This window comes from Epinephelus fuscoguttatus, linkage group LG17 (genome assembly GCF_011397635.1).
Source record: "Epinephelus fuscoguttatus linkage group LG17, E.fuscoguttatus.final_Chr_v1".
In the NCBI taxonomy this organism is placed as follows: Eukaryota; Metazoa; Chordata; class Actinopteri; order Perciformes; family Serranidae; genus Epinephelus; species Epinephelus fuscoguttatus.
This window is the reverse complement of record NC_064768.1, coordinates 28186123-28212196: the sequence shown is the minus strand read 5'-3', so window position 1 is coordinate 28212196 and position 26074 is coordinate 28186123. Positions and strand designations below refer to the sequence as shown.

Sequence of the window (26074 nt, the reverse complement as noted above, 5' to 3'; positions counted from 1 at the left end):
TTATGCCTTATGCATCATGTTTTCAGTTTGCCCATTCGTAAATCCCATTTTTGTCAACGCATATTTGACACAAACGTCCACCTAACCGTGAGCTGATGAAATTTTTGAAGTTCAGAAGGTCAAGGTCACTGTGACCTTGTGTCTGTCTCATTCTGTGAATGCAGCATCTCAAGAATCTCCTCGAATTTGCCATAAACATTCACTTTGGATCAAGAATGAACTGATTAGGTGGCCAAAGGTCAAAGTCACTGTGACCTCACAAATGTTTTTGGCCATAACTCAAGAATTCATATGCTAATTGTGATACAATTGCACACCAATGTGTAATAATGAAATTATGAAGTGATGCCATTTTATATCCAAAAGGTCAAAGGTCAACTTCACTATGACATCATATTGTTCTGCAAAAAACACTTTTCTGGCCATTACTCAGCGCCATATCTCAGAAACAGACGTGGACATATTTGGCCAGAAACTGAGTTAATGTGTGTGAAGCACTGATGTATTCAAAGACATGAATGTAACCTGTAACTGGTAAATGGAGGCATATGACCTCGAGGCTGTAACTTCCTTTTGGTTGTATTTTTTACTTAATTTGAGAAAGATTTAACAGGTTATGTTTTACCCTTTGGCTTTGCTAGATGAACTTACCATCCAAAGCTATATGGTGACTTGTACCTTTACAAAGCCAGTTGTTGAAATACCAGTCAAATTTAACAACAGTGAATTTCAAACTTTATTTGGAGTATGAACAGGGCTTTGGCATACTGCAACACTTAAGAGAAGGACCATAAGGAGGGAGTGGTTTGTGCCACATTCACATATATAAAACACTTGAACAAATTGGCGTATGTAGACAGCAAAGATGACGGTCAACAATGTAGATGGTCACACTCCAGACAGACAGACAGACAGACAGGCTGATCACAGGGTAATTAAAAACAAATCAATGGACCAAATGTGACAAAACACTACACCCTACACGTATAAATCACCACACTGATGAAAAACTAGCATAAGAAAACAAAACTAAAAATTACCAGACACAGTGTTTGATCTTGAAAAAGTACATTATAAAGTTTTTCTTTTACATATCGGAGGAGTTGTGCGAAAACAGGCCTTTTTTAACCTCTTTATTTCTGCCCAGTTGATCCCGCTGAGGACACTGATAAAAGAGTTTAGGGCCGGCTACATTAAAAACACTAAAGGATTAAGTTGGATGTGAAAATAAAACCGCTACAGGTTGCTCAGGCATGGTAATGATGTGCGACACTGACAGGTTTCTTGGACAACGACTGCTCAAAGATCCTCTAATCCATCTCCCCCTCTTCGTCCTCATATTAGAGCTCGGATGGTGACCATAAATCCTCGATGTCCACGAAGACAGAAATGAAATCAAGGGAAACGACTACAAAGTAAGACGAGTAACTACAATAATAAATTAATGCAAAAATATGGCCCAAGTACGTGACCAGATTTTTTTGTTTCATTCTTCCACCTTGAATAGAAAGATCTTTTCATAAAAAGTTATAAAATAAATAAGCACTCTTTCCCTTTGAGTTTTGAGTAGAAAAAAAGTTGCACAGCGTGCAGGCCCAAGAGGAGAAAGAGCTATTCGATTTTTTGTTTTATTATTATTTATGTTATTTCACAGAAGTATCTCTGCCCTCTTCTCCTCTTCTTTGGCCTTTGTGGTCACAGACATTCTGGTAGGTCAGCGTGACCCGCTCAGACTGGTCACTGTAGCCGGTCCTCAGTACACCCAGTTCACTGGGACCCACTGGGGTTCACTGCACAGTTTGTCCACGGCGGCCTGTAACGTCTCGAAGGCCTTGTCCAGGTTGTCGTTGACGATGGTCAGGTCGAAGTAGTGGCTGTAAGCCCTTTGGATCCGGGCGCTCTCATCCACCGTCTTCCTCAGGTCCACATCCTACAAACACACAGAGGACAGGTGAGACGTGGAAACATATGCAAGCGACATACCCTGCATGTGTCAGAGTTACTGCTCAGAGGAATGGCAGGTGAGCAAATAAATGATGACTGAATAAATGACTGGTTGTTGAGGATATGATTTGTTAGTCTCCAGTGGTATTTTGAATCTCAAGAAGTGACAAACACGACAAAAAACAGCAGGGAACCGTCTCTTATTTTGTCTCAGGAGGTCAATGCGTAATGAGACATTCTGGATGTCTGATCATGACACTATTTATCTGTCTAGACTGAGTTCCCGAGGGTTGTAGATATCGGCCACAGAGATGTCTGCCTTCTCTCAAATATAATGGAACTAGATGGCACTCAGCTTGTGGTGCTTACAGCGCCAAAAACTACATTTTAAAAACTCAACAGCAATGTCTCTTTCCAGAAATCATGACCGGGTTACTTAAGATAATCCACAGACCTTGTTGTGAGCAGTTTCATGTAGGAACTATTTTCTTTCTAATGAATTATACCCACCTACCTTATCACCACGCAGAAGGAAGCGCACTACTAATGCTAGTTTTATTTTAAAAAAAAAACTTTTACTAAATGTTAACAGTGTTGTATTGATAACTTTAAAGTTCATTTTATTAGGCTGTGTCTGTTGCCGCCCCATGAGGGTGTGTATACAGATGTGTGAATGTATTACTTCCCAGGTCTGACTTGCTTATTTGAGGGTGTCTCAGTGTGTGTATTGTAAATGATGATGTATTAACCTACCGTGAGTTGCTTAGTGGTGATGCCTGCGTCCACCACAGCTTTGTGCATGGCCTTGAGAGTATCGAAGTCTGGTGCCGCGATGAACACCACGTAAGGCATGAACTCTGCTGTTTTCAGTACCTTCAGAGCCTGAGGAGAGACACAGAAATAAATTTAAATCTATAAAAATATTTCTCATTCTCCAATCAATCTCTTGTGTTTGTAAAAAGTCCCTTCTTTATATTCCAATGTTTATACCTGACAATGCTACCAGTTGTCTCTGAAAGGACACTTGACTCACAGTTTTTCTTTTTTTACTTCCTCTTACCTGTGGGTTGACATCCAGGATGCAGGTGCGTCCTGTACCCACCACCTCGTGGATGGACTCGATCTTGGTGCCGTACAGATTCCCATCGTACTCGCCGTGCTCCAGGAAGCGGCCAGCCTTCACGTCCACTTCCATCTCTGTCCTTGTGGTGAAGTGGTAGGAGTTACCGTCCAGCTCATCATCACGGGGCCGCCGTGAAGTGTCTAAGGAAACACTCAGTTAAATGTTTGTATAGATCAAAACATTTTTGTGTGTGTGTGTGTGTGTGTGTTGGGGTGTGGAGGCATTGAGAGACGCAGATACAGTAAAAATATGATGTACATGGTATAGTGGTGCCGAAGCGTGTGGGTTGGAGGACCATCAGCCGGTTCTTCAGGCTGCGTCGGCCCACGCCCTGAGCACCGATCAGAACCAGGGTCTTTCTCTGGAAAGGCGGCACCTTTGCCACTTCCTCATAGATCTGCAGCTCATGTCTGTCAAACTCTGTTCAAACACATGCACAGTTATTAGCTAATGAGAGAAAAAGATACCAAAGATGTGAGATAAATATCAACAGCATGGAAAGTCTTCTGACCTGCATTCTTGGCTGTCAGGTACATCATCTTCTTCTTCTTTTTTCCAGCTATGGTTCCACAAAGAATTCCTGCAAAACAAGCAACATTTATGTCTGTGCTATTACAGCATTTGGCCAGACGGGGGCAGGCGTGGACCATTTTCTGTTTGAAACATTGGCTGGCCCTCTAAATCAGTTTTCAGTGATGGAGAAATGACACAGGTCTAATTGACAGACTTTAGACCAGTCCATCTTTTCAACCTTATGACTGCTACAGAGAGAAACAGGAAACTTTGGGACGTTTTAGCCTAATTACAGCACCAGTCACAGGGCTTATTCAAAGGTCAGATATCAGCATCCCACACACACTAACGCAGGCTGTCTACAGGTATCAGACAGTTAAATATAAGGCTTTTTAAAACCTTTTCAAGATCGTTTTTATACACACTTAAGATTTAGATGTTTTAGTTGAATCATCTTTTCCTTATTCAAGCATTATAGGTGAGTATAAAAGTAAGTAGTGTATGTAGTACATGCTATATACTAAGACATTTTAATACTTTTTAAAGGTATTCTATGCAGGATTGTCTGTTACTGTTAAGAAACATGCTTGCCAGTGAAAATAAAAGGAAAAGCCAACCCCAGATACACTGCTATTTGGCATTTCACCTCATTATATTTGCATTTTTTTGGTGCTGTGTCTCTCGGATGCCTGCTGACTATGATCTGGCACCTGGTTACTACCTTTTTATAAAGCTCCACTCTCATCTGAGCGCTATGGGGGCACACAACCATAAAGGTCTCAAGCACAAAAACGAAGACTAAAATATGAAAATACAGACCGAGGGCAGAATCTCTGCAGATATATACCCTGCCAGACACGACAGATACCAAGTTCTGACTAGTTCTCGGGACCCTAAATTGCTTGTTTTACTCACGTTTGCCGTACCATGTTGTAATGTTAAACGATAAAATGCTTTCAACCAGGCTGTATGCTATTTCAAGTATGTGTTTGATTGCTTCTGTATGAGCAAAATCCCGCACAGAATATCTTTAAGGACCTGCAGACACCCTGTAACATACCTGATCCATCAAAGTCTCGAGGGACGAAAGCTTTTCTCTTCTCCTCCAGGAACTGACTGGGTATCAATCCCGTAGCCCCACCGACCACATGGCACGCCTGGCACAAATTACACATCAGTTCACAGTTCTTTATGAGCCTATCATTTTAAATGTTGCACACTCAAAGGAAATAAATGGAGGAACGCTCACCTGCCACCAATTGGGATCCTCTCTGTTGACAATCTGAAGGATGTCGCCTTTCGCAAAGGCCATCCCCGCCTCCCGGCACGGAATCAGGTTGTCATTTGTGGGATTGTAGTCAAAGTACGGCCGCACGTACACCTGTGATGAACACAAGCACAGTTTTAATTCCTATTCACAGGCTCGCTTAAAATAAAAATCTGATTTGATGACAATTTCGGATGAAGTACACACACATATATGAAAATAAACAAAACAAAGAGACTCATGCTGAGCACGCTGTCTCACACACTGACACAGTAACAGTGTCTCATTCACACCCATTACGTCCAACGTCCCACACTGCACCCGACACAGCTGTTCACGCTGCGCCAACAGTAGAGGGCTTTTGCCAGGAAGGGTAAGTGCTCTGGCTGATGTATTCGATTAAACAAGCAGCGAGAGGAAGCAATAAAACAAGCCAGTAAAATATACTGTGCAGGCCGCCCTGAGCCGCGGAGCAGAATGTGATTTTGCATTACGTCTAATTCAGTTTTACTGCTCTTCATTCACTGTAGCCCTTCTATGCATTTCCAAGCCTACGTCTCATTTGTTCAGGATGCAAAATATCTTTTCTTTTTGTTACTCAGGAGCCTTGACAAAAAAATGTGTGGTGCACGCATGAGGGAAAATATCTAAAAATATCATATATTACTGTACTTTCCATGTGAGCGAGCATGAGATTACAGAGAGCATGTGTGTGTGTTTGGAGTGTGTGCAAGAGACAGAAACAACTAGTGTGACCTAGATAGCATGTGGAGTGTTATTAATAGGGCTCCCAGGGTTCACATTCCTGCGCAGGGGATTGTGGGAGGGCCGCAGGACACATCACCAGCCCTGTACCACTGCCCAACATCTGCCACTCATTACATAAGTGTGCGTGCTTATGTTTACATGATCATCTCACATGAGATTCCTGTGTGTGTGTTTACCTGCGGAGGTGCGGGAGCGTCTCGGTAGCTCGGGAGTATTTTCAGCGTGATCCCTCCGCTGCAGTCTTTGAGCATCTCCTGCAGCTCGGTGGGGTTGTTGCCCACGTCCTTCCCATTCACTTCCTTGATGATGTCGCCCACATGCAGCAGACCCTGCCTGTCGATCATGCCGCCGTGAAGGATTCTAGCGATGACAAGGTCATCCTTCTCTACACGAAATGTCACGCCCTGAAAGGGGGAGAAGAGAGCAGGGTGATGTTTATTTGCAGATATCTGATTGTAGCACACACACACACACACACACACACACTGATTTACTCACCTTCACCCATAACCCATCTACTCACACCCTTAGTGATTCACTTGGTCATATGTCTAGTCAACCACTCCCCTCCAGCAATAGCCACACACACACACACACACACACACACACACACACACACACACACACACACACACTCTAATATGCAGACACACTCAGGCTGTCCCTCTCTGCTCACCAGTGGCTCTCCGGCCTTCTTTCGGATGCCAATCATGCGCACAGCATCAGCCTGCATCAGAGCGCTGTTCACTGCCGCATCATTGGCAGTCTCAGTTGGGGGCGGGACCTCGTAGCACTTAGAGGCCACCATGTCGTGTGCCTCCAAAAGAGACTGAAAGGAGAGGAGGACAAATTAAGAGGGAGGGAGTAATGACGAAATAAAAAAAAGAAGCACATTCTTCCTCTTACAAATGAAACGTTGAATTCATGTGCAATAAAACACACACATGTTCAAGTCAATACACTCTGTGGTGTCGCTGTCAGAGCATGACTTGGTCTGGTATGACCTGTAGCTTATGGTGGTTAATGTTAGCAAGCTTTAGAGAGTAATTACTGTCTTAGTAACAGAGTCAGTTTGCTGACTTTTTGACTGTTGCGCAGTGTTTTAGCATTTAGCATTATCCTGCAATTGTAACCTGTGGCCATGGTGAATAGTGTTTAGCAAAAGTCGCATGGGCTTGTTGTAAATGATGTAAACAAACATGCAACTTGATTTTATAAAGCAAAATTTTGATAACAGCTCTAAAAGGTAGAGTGTGAGGACAGATGGTAGAATGGTAGCGTAGGATAACTGCAGAGTCAACTCAAGGGCAGACGGCACAGCAGACGCTTTTACCAACACTTCACTGTCTAATTTGCAATCCTGTGGCATCTGTTACAGTTTACTTATCATATGTCTTCTGGGTTTGATTTGAAAAATAAATAAATAAATAAATAAAATGTGAACACCAAGCTGTTTAAACACCAAACTAGAATTTGTGGATGTGCCTAAATTGTGGCAGAAACAAACAAACAAACAAAAACTAATCATCTAATGGCTCAAATGCCAAATATGGATTAGCACCAAAATCTAATCAATTAATTCTTGGTTTGCAACTTTCATCCGAGCCTGTTTTTTCAGATGCCACTGGCACTACTTTCTAAAATATCTTCCCAACAATTAGACAAACAGACAAGTTTCTGGTTCAGAAAAAAACTCTGTAAACTCACGCTCAGTGTTTCAGCGCGATATCCGTTTCCCTCTCTCTTTTCTTCCAAACCCGCCACTCCCTCCCTCCACGTCTCTCTACTCTCAGTAGGTCAACAGGGTCTTATCCTTCAGCTTACAGCACAAAGGGCTCTGATTTGTTCAGAGGCCTCGCTGGGCTCAGAAGTCTAACTCCTATTGGTGGAGCCTGTGTAAAGCCCCTGGTAGGTCCAAGGATAAAGGTTAATGTTCTATTGATGCATGGGGACGGGATCCAAAACATCAGCTCTGTGCTACTGTAACTACAGTCAAAACATTACAACTGCAGTCTGAGCTTAACGTTCACTGTGCTATAAACTTTTGGACGAAAAAATATCAAGACTAATCTCATAAATATGCATATAGTGATGTGTTACAGTATTCCTGCAATAATTTAGCTTGTTGAGGTAGCTAAAGGTTAAAGTACAGCGAGCAGAAAAACATATTTATTTACAGTGTCAATCAATGGTGTTAAAAAGTTGCAAAAATACTGAATAAAAAGTCGTCAAAAAATGTGTCACTTGGCACCTGTCCATTATTTCAATATTCAATCCAATAGCCAGGGCGTTAATGTAGAGGGGCTGGTTGCACACCTTAAGTTAAGATTTTCCTTTAAGTCCTAGTTAAAGTTTCCTCAAAACAAAACTGGTTGCACAAAATACCTTTAAGTCTTCTCCTTAAGGTTAAAATGTTCACTTAAGCATTTATGGTTTTCGCCTCGTCTTGGTCTTATAATTAAGGAATCCCTAGACTGTTTCACAAAGGACCATAGCAACCAAAGCACAAAAAAAAACCCTTGAGGTATCTCTGACTCTACCTTACCTCCAACATGACAGAGTTTAAGGTGATAAATAAAAAAAAAACAAAAAACAATCACACCCCGAGGAGAGGAGAACCCAATAAATATGTTTTTGATTTTACACTGTGGATTTGACTGAATTCATTTCCGCTGCAATTTCTTCCTGTAATCACTTTCTGTTTTCTGGTATTTGGGGATCAAATGTACTTTGTAGTTTGTGCTTTCTATGATTGCATTCCTCCAGAAGTATAATCTTTTCCTCCTCTGACCAACATGGTTTTCTTGTCTTCTTTTCTTCTGCCATTTTTTCCCACTATCTAACCATAAACCAACTTTGTGAGACAATAACAGGCATCACAAGCGTGAGTTCAAGCAAGCCATACGCTGTAAAATCTCTTTCAACGCAGTAAGTGAGTTAACATTTTTCCTTAACTAAGGACACCTTTTAAGGGATTCTATGCAACTGTGAAAATCCCTCAGCTAAGGAGAAATTGAGCTTTAGGTGTCATTCTTAAGGAGAAATCTTGTCTGTTTTACCTTTACCTGTGTGCAGTAGTGCCCCTAAGAAAGGGGCTGAAGGGGGAAAGTAAGTGGAGGCCGACATTACTGAGGCCGCGGAGCGCTCATTTAAGATTGTGGTATCTTGTGAAACTGGACAACCTAAGGCATCCATTAATAACAACCATGTTGGCATAGATTGTTGGGGAAGGGGCTAAAAACCCTCCACAGTAAGGCTAACTTTTGGCAAGGGAACAACTAGCCACCCCTTGAACTCAACAAACCATGTAATTTTTTCAAATTAAAGCTGTATATTTGACTTTTTAAGGAAAAGGACAACCAGTTTATTTGAAGAAAAATGAATCCCCTAACACATGTACGCACAGATACTTAACACACTAAAACAGGATTGTTGTGGAACTCTAAATGTTAACTGCACTAGTAATAGTCTGTGCACATCAGATAGTAATATGATCAGTAATATTGACTTTAAAATAGGAAACCAAAGTGTATCAGCCTATATGTTATGCTACAACAGCATAATCAAAAAATTCCTGAAATCCAGTTATGGCTTTTTGTTTTGGTGTGTACGCCATTGAGCGTTTGCTCCGCCTCACCTGGAAATGCGGCTCCTGGAGAATCCTGGAGAGTTCGGCGGCGCTGTCGTCTTTCACCTTGAGATTGCTGATGTCTCCCAGGATATCCGTCACCAGCTCCACATTGTTGTCCTGCACTGCCTCCAGCTTCACTTCCTCCAGCTGCTCGTGGGCCTGGGGGAGACAGAGAGGGTCAGGGAGGGCAGATGTGGAGAGGTGGTAGTCGTGTTTTTTGCTCTGTTATAACTGTTTGTGTATGTTAGTATTCATTTGGATGTGTGAGTTTTGTAGTTTAGTTGTGATTGCTTGCATTAGATTGGATTCTAAATACAGGTGCCTTGTGTTAAAAGTTAAAAGTGTTTGTTTATGGTAAGTCATAAGCTGAATGGTGGAAAACGACAACAGCCTGTTTTAAAAGAACTGTAGCTGTCTTCTAAATGAACTCACTCAGCACTAGATTTGCTACAGCAGTGAAGATGTGTGTGCGAGCAAACTGATTGTGTAGAGAGGTGTTGCTATACATGCACTGTCTATAATAACAGGCACAGCAGTGTAAAGCTGCATCACTCGGTCACTGCCAGTTCGTTTGCATGTGTGCGAGTCATCTGTGTGCAGACGCAGTGACTGTCAGTCAAAGCCTTACTTCAGCACCTCGGCCACAGCGAGCAAAGCACTGCTGGGAGCAGACTAAGTGCGGCATGGGGTGGGGTGGGGTGGGTGGGTGCTCGGAGGTGGCTAGTGGTTCGTTAGTCTGCTCACTGCCGCTCACCCCGAGCTATGTGTGTGTGCTACCTTAGCCAGGGAGCGTACAATTGGACTTTCCATGATGCCGCGCAGGAAGAGCAGGTCGATGTCTTTGGCGCCCGTGGAGGTGGGCAGGTCACCCAGATTATCTAACACCTGCTGCATGGCTGGATGGACGGGTCGAGATAGGAAAGATACAGACAAACACAGAGAGACAAAGATAAGGAGTGAGTAGGGCGTGAAAGTCATACAAAGCATAAACACACACCCAAAATCAGTTAAGGTAATGCAGCAACTGAGAGATAGAGAAGGACAAACTGGCCTCTGAATGTCAGGATCAACCTTGAACTTTCATGGTACTCAATTACTGCAAAACTAGGCCTTGATTTAAGAGACATGTATAAATATTACATAATGATGCTGAGTTCTGTACAGCCACACATCCTGCCGCCAAAAATATCACATCAAAGCTACGTCTGTATATACAGCAAGTCCCCACATATGCATTTAACATGCCGGAGCAGAAGGAATCATAGAAAGAATCATAACAAATGAACTCTGTTGAGTCTTGTATTCTGTGCACACAAGCCGAGAGAGGGAGAGGTGTGGACCGTAGGTATCAGCCGACCAACACCCTAATGCTGGGGTCGCAAAGCCAACATAAGCCCATTTAAGACACTTAAAGCCATGGGAACGTGTGTGCGTATGTGTGCCTCTCTGTGTCATCACACCCGTATGTGGGGAGTAAATATGTCCAGTCAGCACGTGTGTACTGTTGATTCACTCTCTGATTATCATCTTCGACCTTGACTCATGTCCCGTGTCATGAAGTCAAGTTACACTCTCCTATTTAGAAAAATGGGGCACGTCTGCTACCTTGACAAATACAAATTATGAAATTCTGTATTTTAGAACCTTGTTTTAAATTCTATTTTGCACAAGAAGTGCAAAAAACGCCACATTCGTTTATCTATAGCTTGACAGTGTCATTTTTTTATCACCCATCATTCATTCATCATGCATACAAAAGTTGCACGGCCGTATGATTAAGAAGGAAGAGAGGGAGATGGGAGAAGAAGACCTCACTATGGCTTGAAAACCATGGAGCACAGACAGGCTGCATAAACAGAAGGCTCCATGCAAAAACAAACCTTAAATATTTATGATCCTCTTAAAGAAGGACAGAGGAGGGAGGTTAAAAACTGCACTGCAGACTGTTAAACCTGTGTATCCGTAAAGCAATATCTCCGCTGCATGACGACACAGGAGCACAATCTAATTCAGATACATAATATGTGTGTGAAGGATACTCAGTTCCTGCAGGGACCCCACACTTTGTTTCGCAAGCTAGAGTAAACACAAAGTTTCAGAGCAGAGCTGTAATTGTAGTAAACACATCCACACACACTAACAAGCATTAAGCCACCACCTTGATTGCAATACAGTCACGGTTACAATAAGTCATGGAACCTCCTGAAATTACAAGAATACTGTGTTTACCAATTTTCCAATGACTCATCCGACTGACCTCACTAACATACTTGAACAAATCTGACTACAGATCCTCAAAAATACACCAACAAAAAACACAGCTGGACGCAGAGTTTTGTGCTCTGTGATGACCTTTACCCACTCGGTCAGCTCATTGTGTCACCGCGTCCTCGGCCACAGGAATGTTTGCTCATCCCAGCCCGTCCACAGCCCCCCTGCCACGTGTACTTGTGTGTACATTTCTCATCCTAACAAGCAACCCTGAGATGTTTTTCTATCCTGTGAGAGATTGGAGATGAACTAACGCCTCCTACCTAAAGTCTCCATAATCCCATGAAATATGGCATGGAGATACAACCACCTACGAGCCTCTTGCTAAGCCTGGCCTGAAGAAGTTGTAAAAGCTACGAGATAACAGCAACTGGACAGCTACAGTAGAGTGCTTTTTATTCCCCCAGTTGGTTCATCGTCCATACATAATGAATCATCCTGCTTACCTGCTCTTAATTCCTCCCTCTGTGCCACTGTGGTCTGCCTGCAGTCTTTCTAACCATCTAACCACCGCCTCTGTATGTAGGCTACACCTACCAGCACTGTGTGTGGTGAATGCCAATGTCGAACCTCCCCGCTTAAGGATTCCTATCTCTGTTTCTCAAGGAATGTGAGACAAGATGGAGATCAGAGGAGGACAACAGCATCAACACCCCAAACAAATTATATTCCAGTGTTTTTTCTCTCAGTGGTGCAGGTTTAGAATCGAACTGCCTCCAGGGAAAATAACCAACCAGGGGTACTTGTGCCCCAGGAGGTACTTCTACATATGCTAGGCGGTAAGTAAAAAGATTGTAGACTAGCTATAATAATATGAAAAAAGAATACATTATTAGTTAGAAAAAAAACTATATATTGAGTCAGGTGTAGCACCTGAACACCACCTGTTGCAGCTGAGAATGCATAAAACGTTCTGATTAGTCAGCTAGGGAGCAGAGAGATGTAACTGTGAGCTAAAAGTGAGTCTAATTTCAGTGCTCCTGGTTACTTCGTCTCAAAGTCAATAGGTTTTTCGTTAGATGCCTGAAATAAGGGCTGTGGTTATGTTCTGTTGGTTTCAGAGATTTTCACATTTTGTTTTACGACATAAAATACATCAGTAAGTACCCCACCCATGAGTTTTGAAGACTTTATGTGTCTTAAAAAAGGCCGTTGCTAACAAGAGGCTAAATAAGATTACACAACATCATCACACCGATCATTGTTGTGGCAATGTTACGTCATGCGATCGTAGTTTAGTTTGTTTATAGCCTAACATTAGCTTTTTACTTTTGGTGATTGCATTTGGGCTTCAAAAATCATGAACGTGGTGTTCATTTGTGAAGATTATCTTGCTGAACAAAATATGTAAGTATCATAAACCTTTGTTTCACACTGAACTTATTTTCTGCAACTTTTGCGTCATCCTGCAAAAAAAGTGTCATCCCTGGAGCACTCTGTAGATAAATAGTCATAGGGGTCAACAGTTATAAAAACTACATTTAAAAAAACATAAACAAGATAACGGATATATAGTTGAGATGTTCGCTCAAAATTTACGATAATGGATGAACAGTCAAAATAGCTAAAACTTGAAGACAATGGATAAACAGCTGAAATGTTAGCTACAACTTTAAAATAATGGGTGGACAGTCGAAATGTTAGCTCAAACTTTAAGATAATGGGTGAACAATTCAAATGTTTGCTCAAACTTTAAAATAATGGATGAACAGTCGAAATGTTAGCTCAAACTTTAAGATAATGGATGAACAATTGAAATGTTTGCTCAAACTTTACAATAATGGAGTAACTGTCAAAATATTGGCTCAAACTTTAAAATAATGGGTGAACAGTTGAAATGTTTGCTCAAACTTTAAAATAATGGATGAACAGTCAAAATGTTAGCTCAAACTTTAAGATAATGGATGAACAATTGAAATGTTTGCTCAAACTTTACAGTAATGGAGTAACAGTCAAAATATTGGCTCAAATTTTAAAATAATGGGTGAACAGTTGAAATGTTAGCTCAAACTTTAAGATAATGGATGAACAGTTGAAATGCTGGCTCAAACTTTTAGATAATGGACGAACAGTCAAAATAGCCAAAACTTGAAGACAATGGATAAACTTTAAGATAATGGATGAACAGTTGAAATGTTTGCTCCAACTTTAAGATAATGGATGAACAATTGAAATGTTCGCTCAAACTTTAAAATAATGGAGGAACAGTCGAAATGTTAGCTCAAACTTTAAGATAATGGATGAACAATTGAAATGTTCGCTCAAACTTTAAAATAATAGATGAACAGTCGAAATGTTCGCTCAAACTTTAAAATAATGGAGGAACAGTTAAAATATTGGCTCAAACTTTAAAATAATGGGTGAACAGTTGAAATGTTAGATCAAACTTTAAGATAATGGATGAACAGTTGAAATGCTGGCTCAAACTTTTAGAAAATGGACGAACAGTCAAAATAGCCAAAACTTGAAGACAATAGATAAACTTTAAGATAATGGATGAACAGTTGAAATGTTTGGTCAAACTTTAAAATAATGGGTGAACAGTTGAAATGTTTGGTCAAACTTTAAAATAATGGATGAACAGCTGAAATGTTTGGTCAAACTTTAAAATAATGGATGAACAGTCGAAATGTTAGCTCAAACTTTAAGATAATGGATGAACAATTGAAATGTTTGGTCAAACTTTAAAATAATGGATGAACAGTTGAAATGTTTGCTCAAACTTTAAAATAATGGATGAACAGTCAAAATGTTTGCTCAAACTTTAAGATAATGGATGAACAATTGAAATGTTTGCTCAAACTTTAAAATAATGGAGGAACAGTTAAAATATTGGCTCAAACTTTAAAATAATGGGTGAACAGTTGAAATGTTAGCTCAAACTTTAAGATAATGGATGAACAGTTGAAATGCTGGCTCAAACTTTTAAATAATGGACTAACAGTCAAAATAGCCAAAACTTGAAGACAATGGATAAACTTTAAGATAATGGATGAACAGTTGAAATGTTGGCTCAAACTTTAAAATAATGGGTGAACAGTCGAAATGTTAGCGCAAACTTTAAGATAATGGGTGAACAGTTGAAATGTTTGGTATAACTTTAGAATAATGGATGAAGAGATGAAATGGTTAACTCAGCTAAAAGTAACGGATAAATACTTAAAATGTTATTTAAACTTGAAGATAATCAATGGAGAGTTGAAATAGTTAGCTAAAGCTAGTAGTTAGCTATTAGATAAACACTTTGAATAGTTAACAGCTAAAAGTAATAGATAAATGGTTGAAATAAACAGCTAAATGTATGGATAAAATAGTTTAAAGTGATAGATAGACGTAAAGGGGAATGTTTGACATAATGGATAAAGAAGTGTCCAGCTTTTCCCACATATGTGAGAGTCACCCAAATGCAAACATGACCAAACCACCTTCACACAGACAGTTCACTCATGAATATATTACTGTTTTATATAATGTATATAGTGTGAAATAGCATCTAGTTCAAGATGAATTTCAATGAACAGCTTTAGAATGATGAAGGGGTATTTAAGTTCATCTGATGGGGCTCTGGGGATACATCAGACAATAAAGGTTGGGCAACAGAGCTCTAAAGGATCATCAGATCATTTACATTTAAAGAAAAATCTGACAACCACTTTGTAGGAGGTACCTGACTAACTATACTGCCTTCAGGTTATTAATTTTTCATGACACACTTCTATCAATCCCTCCATCTCAAGTTTCAAAACAAAATCAAAAACTACAGTATCTCCCCCCTCCCAGGTGACACCCCACCTCTTCCTCCTCCTTTCCTCACCTCCAGACGCATCTGCTTCCTGGGTGGACTGCACTGCCGGGGGCCCCTCCACGCCAGGCGGTCCCGGGGGCGTCACCTCCTCCTTCTCCTCCCGTACCCCATTGGGACAGGCATCCTCCATAGCTGTGACCATCGCCAAGCCCTCCTTCTTCCTCTCTGCTGCCACAAGTATTCTAAGGCTAACCACTAGTAAACCACCAGTAGTTCTGCAACTATGTCTTCTGTCCTCCAATCGTCTTGTCTGGCACTGCTGACCCGCTAAACTCCCGAAAACACAGAGACAGAGAGTATAGAGAGAGACAGGATTGGGGACAGAGAATGAGAGAAGCAAAGCAACACAAAGAGAGAGCGACAATAGAGTGGGATTAAGATCAGGGGATATTAAGAGACAAGGAGGGAAAGAGGAGTGGAGAGGAGGAGGAAAGATGAGGGGGAGAAATTTAAAAAGGGAAGAGGCTAATGTGAAGATAAGTTCAGAGAGACAGGCGTGAAAAGAGACAGAGAGAGGTAGAAAGCTGGATCGCATACACAGATGTGGACACATTCAATGCTTGTCAGTCCCCTCCCTCCACTCTGGCTTTAATACCTTCCCTTCCTAACCATCACCCCCCCACCCTCTGTTGATAACTGACACACACACGCATACACACACACATAATCCCACAATCCTCTCCTGCTGTTGAGGGCTTGCTTGAGTACCCCTCCTCTTGTTTCCCCCGACCCCACCCAAAGTCGAGTTGCCCCACTTGTCTAGACAGAGACGCACACACACACACACGCACGCACGCACGCACGCAAACACACACGCATACACACCAGTTGAATGTGTCATTATGTAAGTAATCTTACATAAGTGTTACTGAAGGGGGCCTGACCCTACATTCCCATTCTTTTCCTCCGTCTTTCTCTCATTCACACCGCTCATGGTTTTGGACGCCCCGCTGCAGCAATGTGCAGAAACTCTCAGCGTGTGCAGATTGTGCTCGTACGTATTCCCCCAGCGGTCGTCCACCTCCTTAAAGCAGCATGTGTCAGCCTAATGGGAGCTTATTTTCCTCTTTCATTTTTCCTTCGGTCTCTCTTTCTTCTTAAATGAATGTGCCCTCACGACCTTACTTCTTGCTAAGTCAGTTAACACGAGGTGCTGACTGGATTATGCACATTTTGGGGTTGCAATTTAAACTGCTGCATGCCTGAGCCAAAATGCTTTGGGGAAAGTGCATGGTGCAATACTGTCTTAGTGGGAGTATTGTTTTATTAGATAATTATTTTACAGAGATGTTCAAAATGAATCATCACGACACATAGAATAAACATTTTACAATAATGTTGTCTTTGAAATAAATGGCAATGACAGTCTACAGCCATGCTAGCATTTCTGTGAGGCTGTAGTTCGGCATAATGTTGCCGATGGTGGTGCTAGATGAAAAGTCACAGGATCATGAAAGTTATTACAATTGATCCGGGGCATGCATCAAATTTTGTGCCAATCTATCCCGTACATGTTGCGATATTTCACTGGATACCGGAGACCTTCGACCTTCTAGTGATGCTAGATAAGAAGTCAGGTGACCCAGAGCTGCGCCATGAGCAAGGCTAAGAAGAAGCCACTGCACACCTGAGTTTTCAAGCTAGTCCTACACAATAGTGGGTTTTTTTATATCATCATCACAATGCACAATAAATACATCGTAAAAGAGCGCAGTGTTGCACTCAGGGATTTAATTAGTTAGATGAAAGAATAGATCAACAGAAAACTACACTTTTAAAATGTAACTATGATTTTTTTTTATTAGTGTCATTTGTTTTCCGTCGAGTGTTCAATTTGTTCAATAAAAGCCTTTAAGAAATAGTTCCCTTTCATCTTTTAAGAATTCAACAACCAATTTAGAAAAGCAGAACTGAGCACTCTTCAGTATCTGTTTATTTATCCCAAGTAATCGTTATCATGATACTCAACAACATTATTGCATATTGCATATTTTCCTCATATCTCACAGCCCTAGTTCTAGCTATGGTATGACATAACACAACCCATTTTCAAAAGTTTAGCAGAATTTTTTTTGGTTGCCTTTCATGAATTTGAAATATCAAAGCTGTCAAGATACAGAGGGGAAGCAGAGGAGGCAGCTCATACTACATCCCACTGTTTAGAGTCATCATAAAAGAGGCTCCTCCCACAGCGACACAGCTGTGCAAGGAGCAGATCTGTAGGCTTTAATCCACCCCACCCTACCTCTCCCTCCAACCCATCCTCAACATGACCAGTCAACCCCTCCCCCAACCTGGGACATGGGATTTTAATCTGGCCACGAAAGCATGGGATTACAGAATCTCTCTCTCTCCGTCTCTCACCATATCCTGCGCTTAAACATCTTTACACGGCTAACAGTGTGATTGGCGACGGCTTGTTGATGTACACCTTGCTGACATAGCCTGTTGTAACCATGTTTGACTGAGGATTTTCCCCTTTGGACAACAATACGGTGTTCTAAAACTAAATGCAGTTCACGGTTTGTTGATCACACATCTGACTTTTCTCCAAATTGTCGACCTAATTGTTCCTCTTTAGAAAATAAGAAGATGAGAGCTGAGTTCACGCAGGGTTTGACTGCGGCAGAACAGCTGTGTGAGGAGAAAACAAAGATAAGTGCTTTGTTTCTTCCAAAACAAAGCATCGTGGGAGGTTAACACGGATTTTAAGAAAATAACTGAACACCAAGCTCCACGCCTACAACGAGCAAAATAACATTGTGCTGTTTTATTAACAAAATTGGGTAATTAATCAGCAATGTGCTGATGCTGTGTATGTGAGTTCTGTACATAGCACATAGGTATTTTTAAAGGCAGCAGAAATGTGTATGATTGGCTGAACCCTCGATCAGATTTATGAAGACAAAATCAATATCTGTAAATATTATACACTACCCTGCTTTGATGAAAATATAATTGTACCCAACATGGCCAATAATAACATATGTGCTTTCTGCTAGTCATAGTTGGGTGAGATTCATAAGCAGCAAATGAATATATTCAGATCTTTGTTATATAAAACTGAAAATTCAATTTCACAGTTTTAGATTAACACTAGCATGGCCCTTTAAGTACAGAGAAAGTATTACCAACCGTGTAATCCACATGGACATATAAACACACGGGAAAACCAGCTGCCTCTCTACTTCCTTAAAAGTAAAGTTTTTTTAAGAGCAGCGATGAGCACATCCCAGCTTCAAAGACTGGCAGTCCTCCCACTGAACTGACAAAATCATGTCAGCATGCAGAAAACTTGTGCCTAAATATCTCCAGTGTGTCGGTGCCGAAGACGAGGCGAGGAGAAAGTTGTGTTTACCTGTGCCAGTCGGTGTAGCCCAACCCCGGTCCTACTGGCTGTTCATCAGTCAATTTTGAAGACCTGGAGAGAGGGACAGAAAGGGAGAAGTCTGTGAGACTCATCCTCGTGAGACACGAATATTCAGTCCTACTTACATTGCTGCTCACCAGTTTTCATCATTCTTCATACACACACACACACACACACACACACACACATTTGCTTGAGAATTCAGATTCCTTCTCAAGCTTATCCCTCACACACACCCAATGACTCCGTCTTTTTCCCAGTGGATTATCTGTTTCATCTATCTGTGTCATCCCCCGTTTTCTGCAAGATAGGAGTCTCGTCGGCAGACTGAGGCCGTTGTTCGTTTCAGAGCGATGCACAGAGTCATCCAGGACGATTCATTGTCCTCAGCTATTCAAGGATGCCTGCATCATCAGCTGGCACCGTGCCGTTAACGTAGTAAATGGCCACTATTCTCTCAGAGTAATGACAGAGCGGTTTGCATTCATTCCCACAAAGACTCTGCTCTCACTTTCACTGGCGCACTCAGACATATGCATACAAACCTTCATTATGCGCTTTATGTAGAACTAGATCTCTATAATGGAAGATCTGTATTATTACCTGATATTACCTCAACAAAGATTTATCCATATCATTGTAGGTATTGGCTAATATGCAAAGCAGATGCTGTGCCTATTGTGGGGCTTCAAATGATCTTCACCAGGAAAGTAATTGTCAACCTCAACTTCTAAGTCAAGAGGAGTCCTAAAGGTGCTCGAAACCATGTTCAATTCTACTGTCAACAGTTAGGTGACATCAACGCAAACTACCTCTGCCGACGCAGACTGTGAAATTGTTATGGTATTCCCAAGTTGAATGAACTGTCGGGCTCAAGTTGCCAGAACAAATTCCCAAGTATTGGTATCTGCATTAGCCCCAAAACCAGTTTTAAAGGTCATTTCCTCACTTCTTCCTCTATGGTTTCTGTTCATAAGTGACTCTGAATATGAATCTAAAGGACCCACTCCCCTGCAACAACCCCAACCCTACTGTACAATGTTTAGAGCATCATCTGTCTCACACAAACTGCAAAGTCTGGCACAGCTAAAACCATTTATGCTGCTCTGAATAGCCATTGTGAAATGGACCATTAGAAAATGCAAGCCAGCACAAAAAAACCCACAATGAAATTGAGTGATTACAAATAAGTGATGCCTGCAATCACCCACAAAACAATAGATTATCACTCTTTCACGCTTCATTTCTTTCAGCCTCTTTCTCCTTCCCTCTATCTTCCTGTTTCTCTTGCCCCGAGGAGAGGTGGGATAGAGTGGTGCTTGGAAAGATTGTCCTATAAAAATCACAGGTTCTATTTACTCACTCTGTAAAAACAGTGTGTAGAAGCATCAGTTAAACGTCCTATAAATCAGAATATTGGTATTTAAGTATGTGTTCTTAAGAGGAGATCACACTGACACCTTAAACTTTGACCATAAAGGGATAGTTTGGATATTTTAAAGTGGGGATGTGTGGCGTACTTATGCATAGTCAGTGCAATATGTCATTGTAAGACAGCCCTTTCTAGGCTTTCTTCAAAGCCATCAAACTCATTTGACAAAGCAGCAATTTTTCCTTGCAGAGCGCAGGAGTTCTGGTTCTAACTAACCCTTAAAATACCAAAGTCACACAATAACATAATCAAATTAACCAACTAACCGGCAACGATAGACTAACTCCTGTGTTCTGCAAGGTTTGGACTATGGATAAATACCTCATGCCCCACTTAAAAAAAAATACGAACTATGCCTTTAAGCTTGTTGCTGTTCTGGGTCATGCAAACCCAGTCTCTGCTGGAAACGATCACAACGCTTCCCAAGTGCCAAAACATTTACAAGGTGATTACAGCACACAAGGGACATCTACTCATCACTGATGTGCTAGTTTCCCCTGTTGCTGTTCTGGGGTCTTTTATCCATCATACTGGAGCTAATTGGTTCTTTATTGCATGAGAGAAAGCGAGAGGAAGGGGGAGAGAGTGAGAGGTCGATTCATTACGCAACGCAGATTACAATCAGACTCGGCACGCTCATTGGAAGTGAAAGATATCCCTTGGAAGAATGTTAATGGAGGCAAAGCCACCGGCGCAATTCCTCACCAAATCAACCGCACCGCGGGGCAGGAGCCAGGCTGGGCCAATCAAAGGTCTGAACAGGGGAGGGAGGAGAGAACAGAAGAGGAAAGGAGAGGATCTGGGTAGGAAAAGATGGGAAGGGTCAGAACTTGATTTTAGAGGAGTGGATAAAAATGGGCAGGAGGAGTGGGAGAATTTTCGGAGGAGACGGAGAAGAGATTCAGAGCAGGAGAATAAGAAAGAGATAAAAGGCACATTGGGAGTCATGAAAGAGAGGAGAGGAGACATAGAGGAGAATCCTTAAAGATTAAATAGCATTGTGGGAAAAGCCTCTCAAGTCTTGGGAGGATGAAATGAGAAAGAGAGAGAAAAGGGTGGTGGGAGTGGTCGCTGAATACAAACACCTTCATAATCTGTTTCATCGTCTCCACAAACTGCAAAATGACCGTAGCTCCTGTTGTGATAGTTGCACTAAATGACTTTTTTTAAAATCTGAATGTCCATGAATGCTTTTCATAGAATAGACATGGATAGTTTGTGTGTGCACATGCATGCAAAAGCCAGGTCATCTCAAGGACTAGAAACTGGATTACAACACACGATTGAATATTTCACCAGCCAGGTCGACCCTGCTCACTTTGATTTAAACTCAGAGCATGCACCGGACTCAGGACTCCCCCTATGTCCTTTAATCACCACCACCGTCTGCTCCTCTGTCCTCCTCTTGGGACAGAGGGAAAATCATAGGAAGTTGTCATTTGTGATCCTGGCTGGCACTGGCTGGTGCGTAGGCAGGGACGAGCCAACAAAACGCCCTCTGAGTGCCCCCTGGTTGCCAAGCACTCAGATGATGGACAGCTCATGGAAGTAGGATTATGGGAGGATCAGAGGGTTTGTTTTGTACAAAACATCATTGCTGTCTCACACATGTAAACCTGTGTGCGTGTGTGCGTGTGCATGTGCGTATGTGTGTGTGTGTGTGTGTGTGTGTGTGTGTGCATATGCACATTATTAAAGCTCAGACAAACATCGGCAGGCTGTGTGGTTTTAATTCCTCCAGTTCTAGTCACGCTAGCAGGAAATCTCACTTTACCTCCGACTCGGTGTCTCAGTGAGCACATTTTGTGAATTTATCGTCTCGGACAGAGTACGACGCTACATCCCTAGGGGGTCATGAAACACACACACACACACACACACACACACAGAGTCAAGCCCATCGGGCATCCATCCTGCAGTATCCATTCAATCCCTGTCCATACATTCTCTCCATCTCTTTCTTCCGACTGACAAAAACTTTCCCCCCTGTGCACCGCAGAGCCGGGGGCACAGAGCTCTCAGAGCAGCCATCACTCTCGGTTCCTCTCAGTGACTTGAGAATCACAAAAGAAGCCAGTGAGCTCTGTCCTGCCCGAGAGCCCAGATGTCAATTCATTGGCTGACTCCAGGGGTAGCGAAGGGCAATTACCAAACTGTCCTGAGTACTGAGCTGCAGCGCTCCCGCTGTATGAAACTAGTATGGTAGTGAGTGCTGGAGGTGCACAAGATATTCAAGGAAGCAGTGTGTATTTGTGGACCCACATGTGTGTGTGTGTGTGTGTGTGTGTGTGTGTGTGTGTGTGTGATGACTGGCTATTCATATAACCAAGCCCCCATAACAAGCCCCATCCTGTCCTTCCTCACACCCATCACCCTCTGCCTCCAGACAAACCCTATGTAGGTCACTCCATGTGTTAACACAGCCGCCCAATATGAGGATTACACTGCTACCCCCAAGATGGCCATATCAGCAGAATATTTATCATAACCACGTTTTCTAACCAGTTGTCATCCTAATATTGCAGCTGTTGGTGAAAAGTTCATTGAATCACCTCAGGCTCTCCAACTCCTCGACAAAAGATGAGGATGCATCTTTATCCACCTTTCTGCTGATTCATGCTTACCTCTGCTCTTAACCTGACACTGCAATCTGAACTACCGCCATTTAACACAAAGACATCAATTGTTGCATCATTGCACTTTCCCAGCATCACCAAAAAATGACCTCATTCTGCTCCTCTGTGATGTTCCAGCTGGTGGGGTGTCTGCACTTTGCAACGCAGCTTGGGATGATATAATTACGTGGCTCGTCAAAACCTTTCGGCACCAAATGCACAGTGGTCTTAATAATGAGCACTTCATGACATAATCTAACCCGCCACATGGCTGTGCCTGCTTCCTCTCAGTCTTCTCTCCCCTCCTGGCCTCCTGTTACTGATCATTAGTATTAAGGAAGAGATAGGGAGGGGACGGGGGAGGGCGAAGTGATGCAACCTCACTTAACATGACTGCAAAGTTTAAAAATGGGAAAACTGATGTTGTGTGGTGTTGGATGGTAAGAGGAGAGCGGGAGGAGATGATAAGGAAAAGAAATTAGTCCCTAATGAGTTTACCCTGCGTATTTGCCTTTTTCTAAGCTCATCTTGTCTTAGTTTTTTATACTGGCAAGAATTGCAAACACAGACGTCTCCTACATAGGGTTATACTGTGTTTGTGTGCGTGTGTGTGTGTATTACACTGGGGCAGCTGCAGTTCAAGTGAATGTGACTTTGAGCTGGTATGCTCACAGGATGACCTTAAATCATGCCATCAGCAGATGACTTTTTAATCAGAAAATATGCTGGTTATTATCTCTCATACATCATCATATTATCATCCTTATCAGTCTGTTGTCTGTGGAGTTTTATCAGAGTGCTGCATCCAGGTTCAACATCTTTTTTAAGGTTATGAAAGTCATAAGGAGGTGATTAAAACCAAACTATCTCACGCTACATGTATAATGTTATTGTTTATCTGCAGTGGCGTGCCCCTTTAAGGCCTTAGTGATGGACGAAATCTGGCGAATCAGCACTATAGGCTGCAGCAAGAAACTGCCAAAAACATTGCCTTGAAGCAATTCTTTACATAAAGTTCCCTCCGAGCTAGCGTTCCTCTCTGTATAGGTTAGTCATTCAGTTGTGTACTTTCCCCACAGAGATGCAGTTAGCTCATGATTACCGTGACAGGGTCAGTTATGCGTTAAATGTAGGGAGGTGCAGCTTGGCGCAGAACAGGGATGGTTGATGAAAGGTGTGTCGATAACAGCCCTCTGATACATGTGTTGTTCATAGCTGGGAAGTGTGAGTCACTCCAGTTCGTGTGTGTATGGGTGTGTGTGTGTGTGTGTATGTTTCACTGTCTCTTTCAGGCTCTGCCCCTCCCATCCTTTTTCTGTACTATCTCTTCCATAGCTGTGTATTAATAATGGAAAAGTAGTAGTGTGTTCTGACATGGCAGCATTTGTTCCACTTGAAATTCATGTTCTTCTCCTTCCTGCTGACAGGAAGGGATATGCATATGAGGGCTGAGAAGTTTGTGCCTCATTCCACCTACTTCAGCAGAACAATAAAGGTCATCCTGGATTCTTGCTGGATATCCCTGCCCAGGGACTGCAGATTTACTCTAATGCACTAAACTGTCTCGGTCTCCTTCCCTTCCTCCTTTTGTTCCTCCTATTAGATTCAACAAATCTGATTAGGGCTTCTTACAGGACTCAAAGGAAGAGGGAAAGATCCATAAACTCTGGTTTAGATGCAACAAGATCCATGCAGCCCCTCTACAGTGGTCTGGTGGCCTGTATTGCCCCTCCCAGGAAGGATCCCCAAGGATGTTGCGTATGTTCATGGGCTTCCCCAATCACGTGCGCGAGGCTAAACAGCTTATAAACCTTGCCAAGTGACCCTGTGCTCCTCCGAGCAAAGGAAGTCCCAAGATTCATTGAGAGCTGTAGTCCACTGTAATATGGAAGTGGTGTCATGTTTCGATTAAGTGCTCACACAAAGTGGTTCTGACATCGTGTTAGAGCATTATTATTAGGTAGAGCACTCATAGATTTCAGTGGAGGACAAAAGTAAAAATCAATAGGAGCGTCTGGCTGCGTCAGGCTGTGCCAGATCACCGGTGCCCCCTCTAGGTTTTCATTCAGCATCAGCTCAAATCAAACTAAGCTTTGTTGATAGGCTATCTGTTGTGAAAGTTTTTCTAGACAACAAAACAAGAGGACATGTTCTACCCAGTGCACATGATACTGTGTATGACCTGCTGCTCTCTGTGTCTTCTCTCAAGCCCACCATCCTTTGCTGGTAGATGTTGCAGTCTATCACAGCACCAAAACCTGCTGCTCTTTCCTCATGTCTTCCCAGTCATGGATCGACGCCACGGTTCTGACGCACGGCCACATCCGTGCGCCAGATACCGTGCGCTCTGAACCGTGCGCCAGATCCGTGCCAGACGCTTGCGCCGTTTCTGGCTGACCAGACAACTGTACGTTCGCACCGATCTCACCACACGTGCGGCCATTTTTTGTTACCCATCCGAGCCATTGTAGCGTGCGCACACTTAGGACTACAACCCATCCGCTGTGTCCTTCCTCATGATCTGCAGGAAAAGGGAAAGGACTCGTCCCACTCCACGATGGGCGCCCGACGCAGAGTGGTCTGTGTGTGAATAAAGCCTGTTCTCACAGCAGAGCGGGCTCTATGGGGGGCAAACCTCCCCTTTCTGTCAAACTCTACTGCACCTCAAACACGGCAAAGTGTCTTTGTCTCCTGTTTGGAAGCCAGAGGATGAATGAATCTAAAATCTTCGCATCACAAATACGATCACGAGCCGTGACTTACCTGTGAATCGTGCGTGTGAGTTCGCGGTAGTCCACCGACCGTCCCGGTTGGACATTCAGGCCCCCCCTCAGCTGTCTGTCCTGGTCCCGCAGCAGACTACCAGAGAACACGACGCCAATCAAACAGACACGCCCCGCCCCATTACCTGACGTCATACAGCATCGACCAATGGCAGCTGAGGTACAGCCCTCGCTAAGTGAAGGCATAGTAGCATGTAGTATTTTTCTATCACCATGTCACACACCCGTCCATTCACATAAACACATGTTTGCGTGATTCTGAATAGACCATGAACATTCATGTCGACCACCACAGAAGAGTATAAGCATAAGTAGGCTAAGTCTATGCAGCTACCATGATAAGGCACCATCATAAAACTTTAAGCATATTTTTAAAAGTATAAGACAAGTATAGCTACACAAGCCACATGTATGCCAATACTAAGAGAGCTCTGAATTCGACCTCCAAATCCCCTCTTGAGTAACATAATAGTAAGTTATATAGGCTAAGACAATTTTAATATCCCATTAATGTGTTAACAAGGGCTAATACACATGCTAAACAATACCTTA

General features: G+C 42.5%; 1 protein-coding gene across 4 annotated transcripts; it reads right to left on the bottom strand.

The window, feature by feature from the left end:
• Positions 1-723: 723 nt before the first annotated feature.
• On the bottom strand, positions 724-25615 carry pals2b (protein associated with LIN7 2, MAGUK p55 family member b). Of its 4 annotated transcripts, none has more exons than XM_049603339.1 (14): positions 25503-25615; positions 18681-18743; positions 15332-15589; positions 10024-10142; positions 9253-9405; positions 6292-6444; positions 5792-6019; positions 4830-4961; positions 4641-4737; positions 3579-3647; positions 3326-3487; positions 3005-3207; positions 2698-2826; positions 724-1930 (listed from the first exon to the last, which is right to left on the bottom strand). In XM_049603339.1, the coding sequence occupies exons 3-14, from the start codon at positions 15462-15464 to the stop codon at positions 1754-1756; spliced, it is 1755 nt and encodes a 584-aa protein (XP_049459296.1). In that variant the 5' UTR covers positions 15465-15589; positions 18681-18743; positions 25503-25615; the 3' UTR covers positions 724-1753. The 4 variants fall into 4 exon arrangements, with proteins under 4 accessions (XP_049459296.1, XP_049459297.1, XP_049459298.1 ...); XM_049603340.1 differs by having other exon boundaries at positions 10042-10142; XM_049603341.1 differs by lacking the exon at positions 15332-15589.
• Positions 25616-26074: the final 459 nt, after the last annotated feature.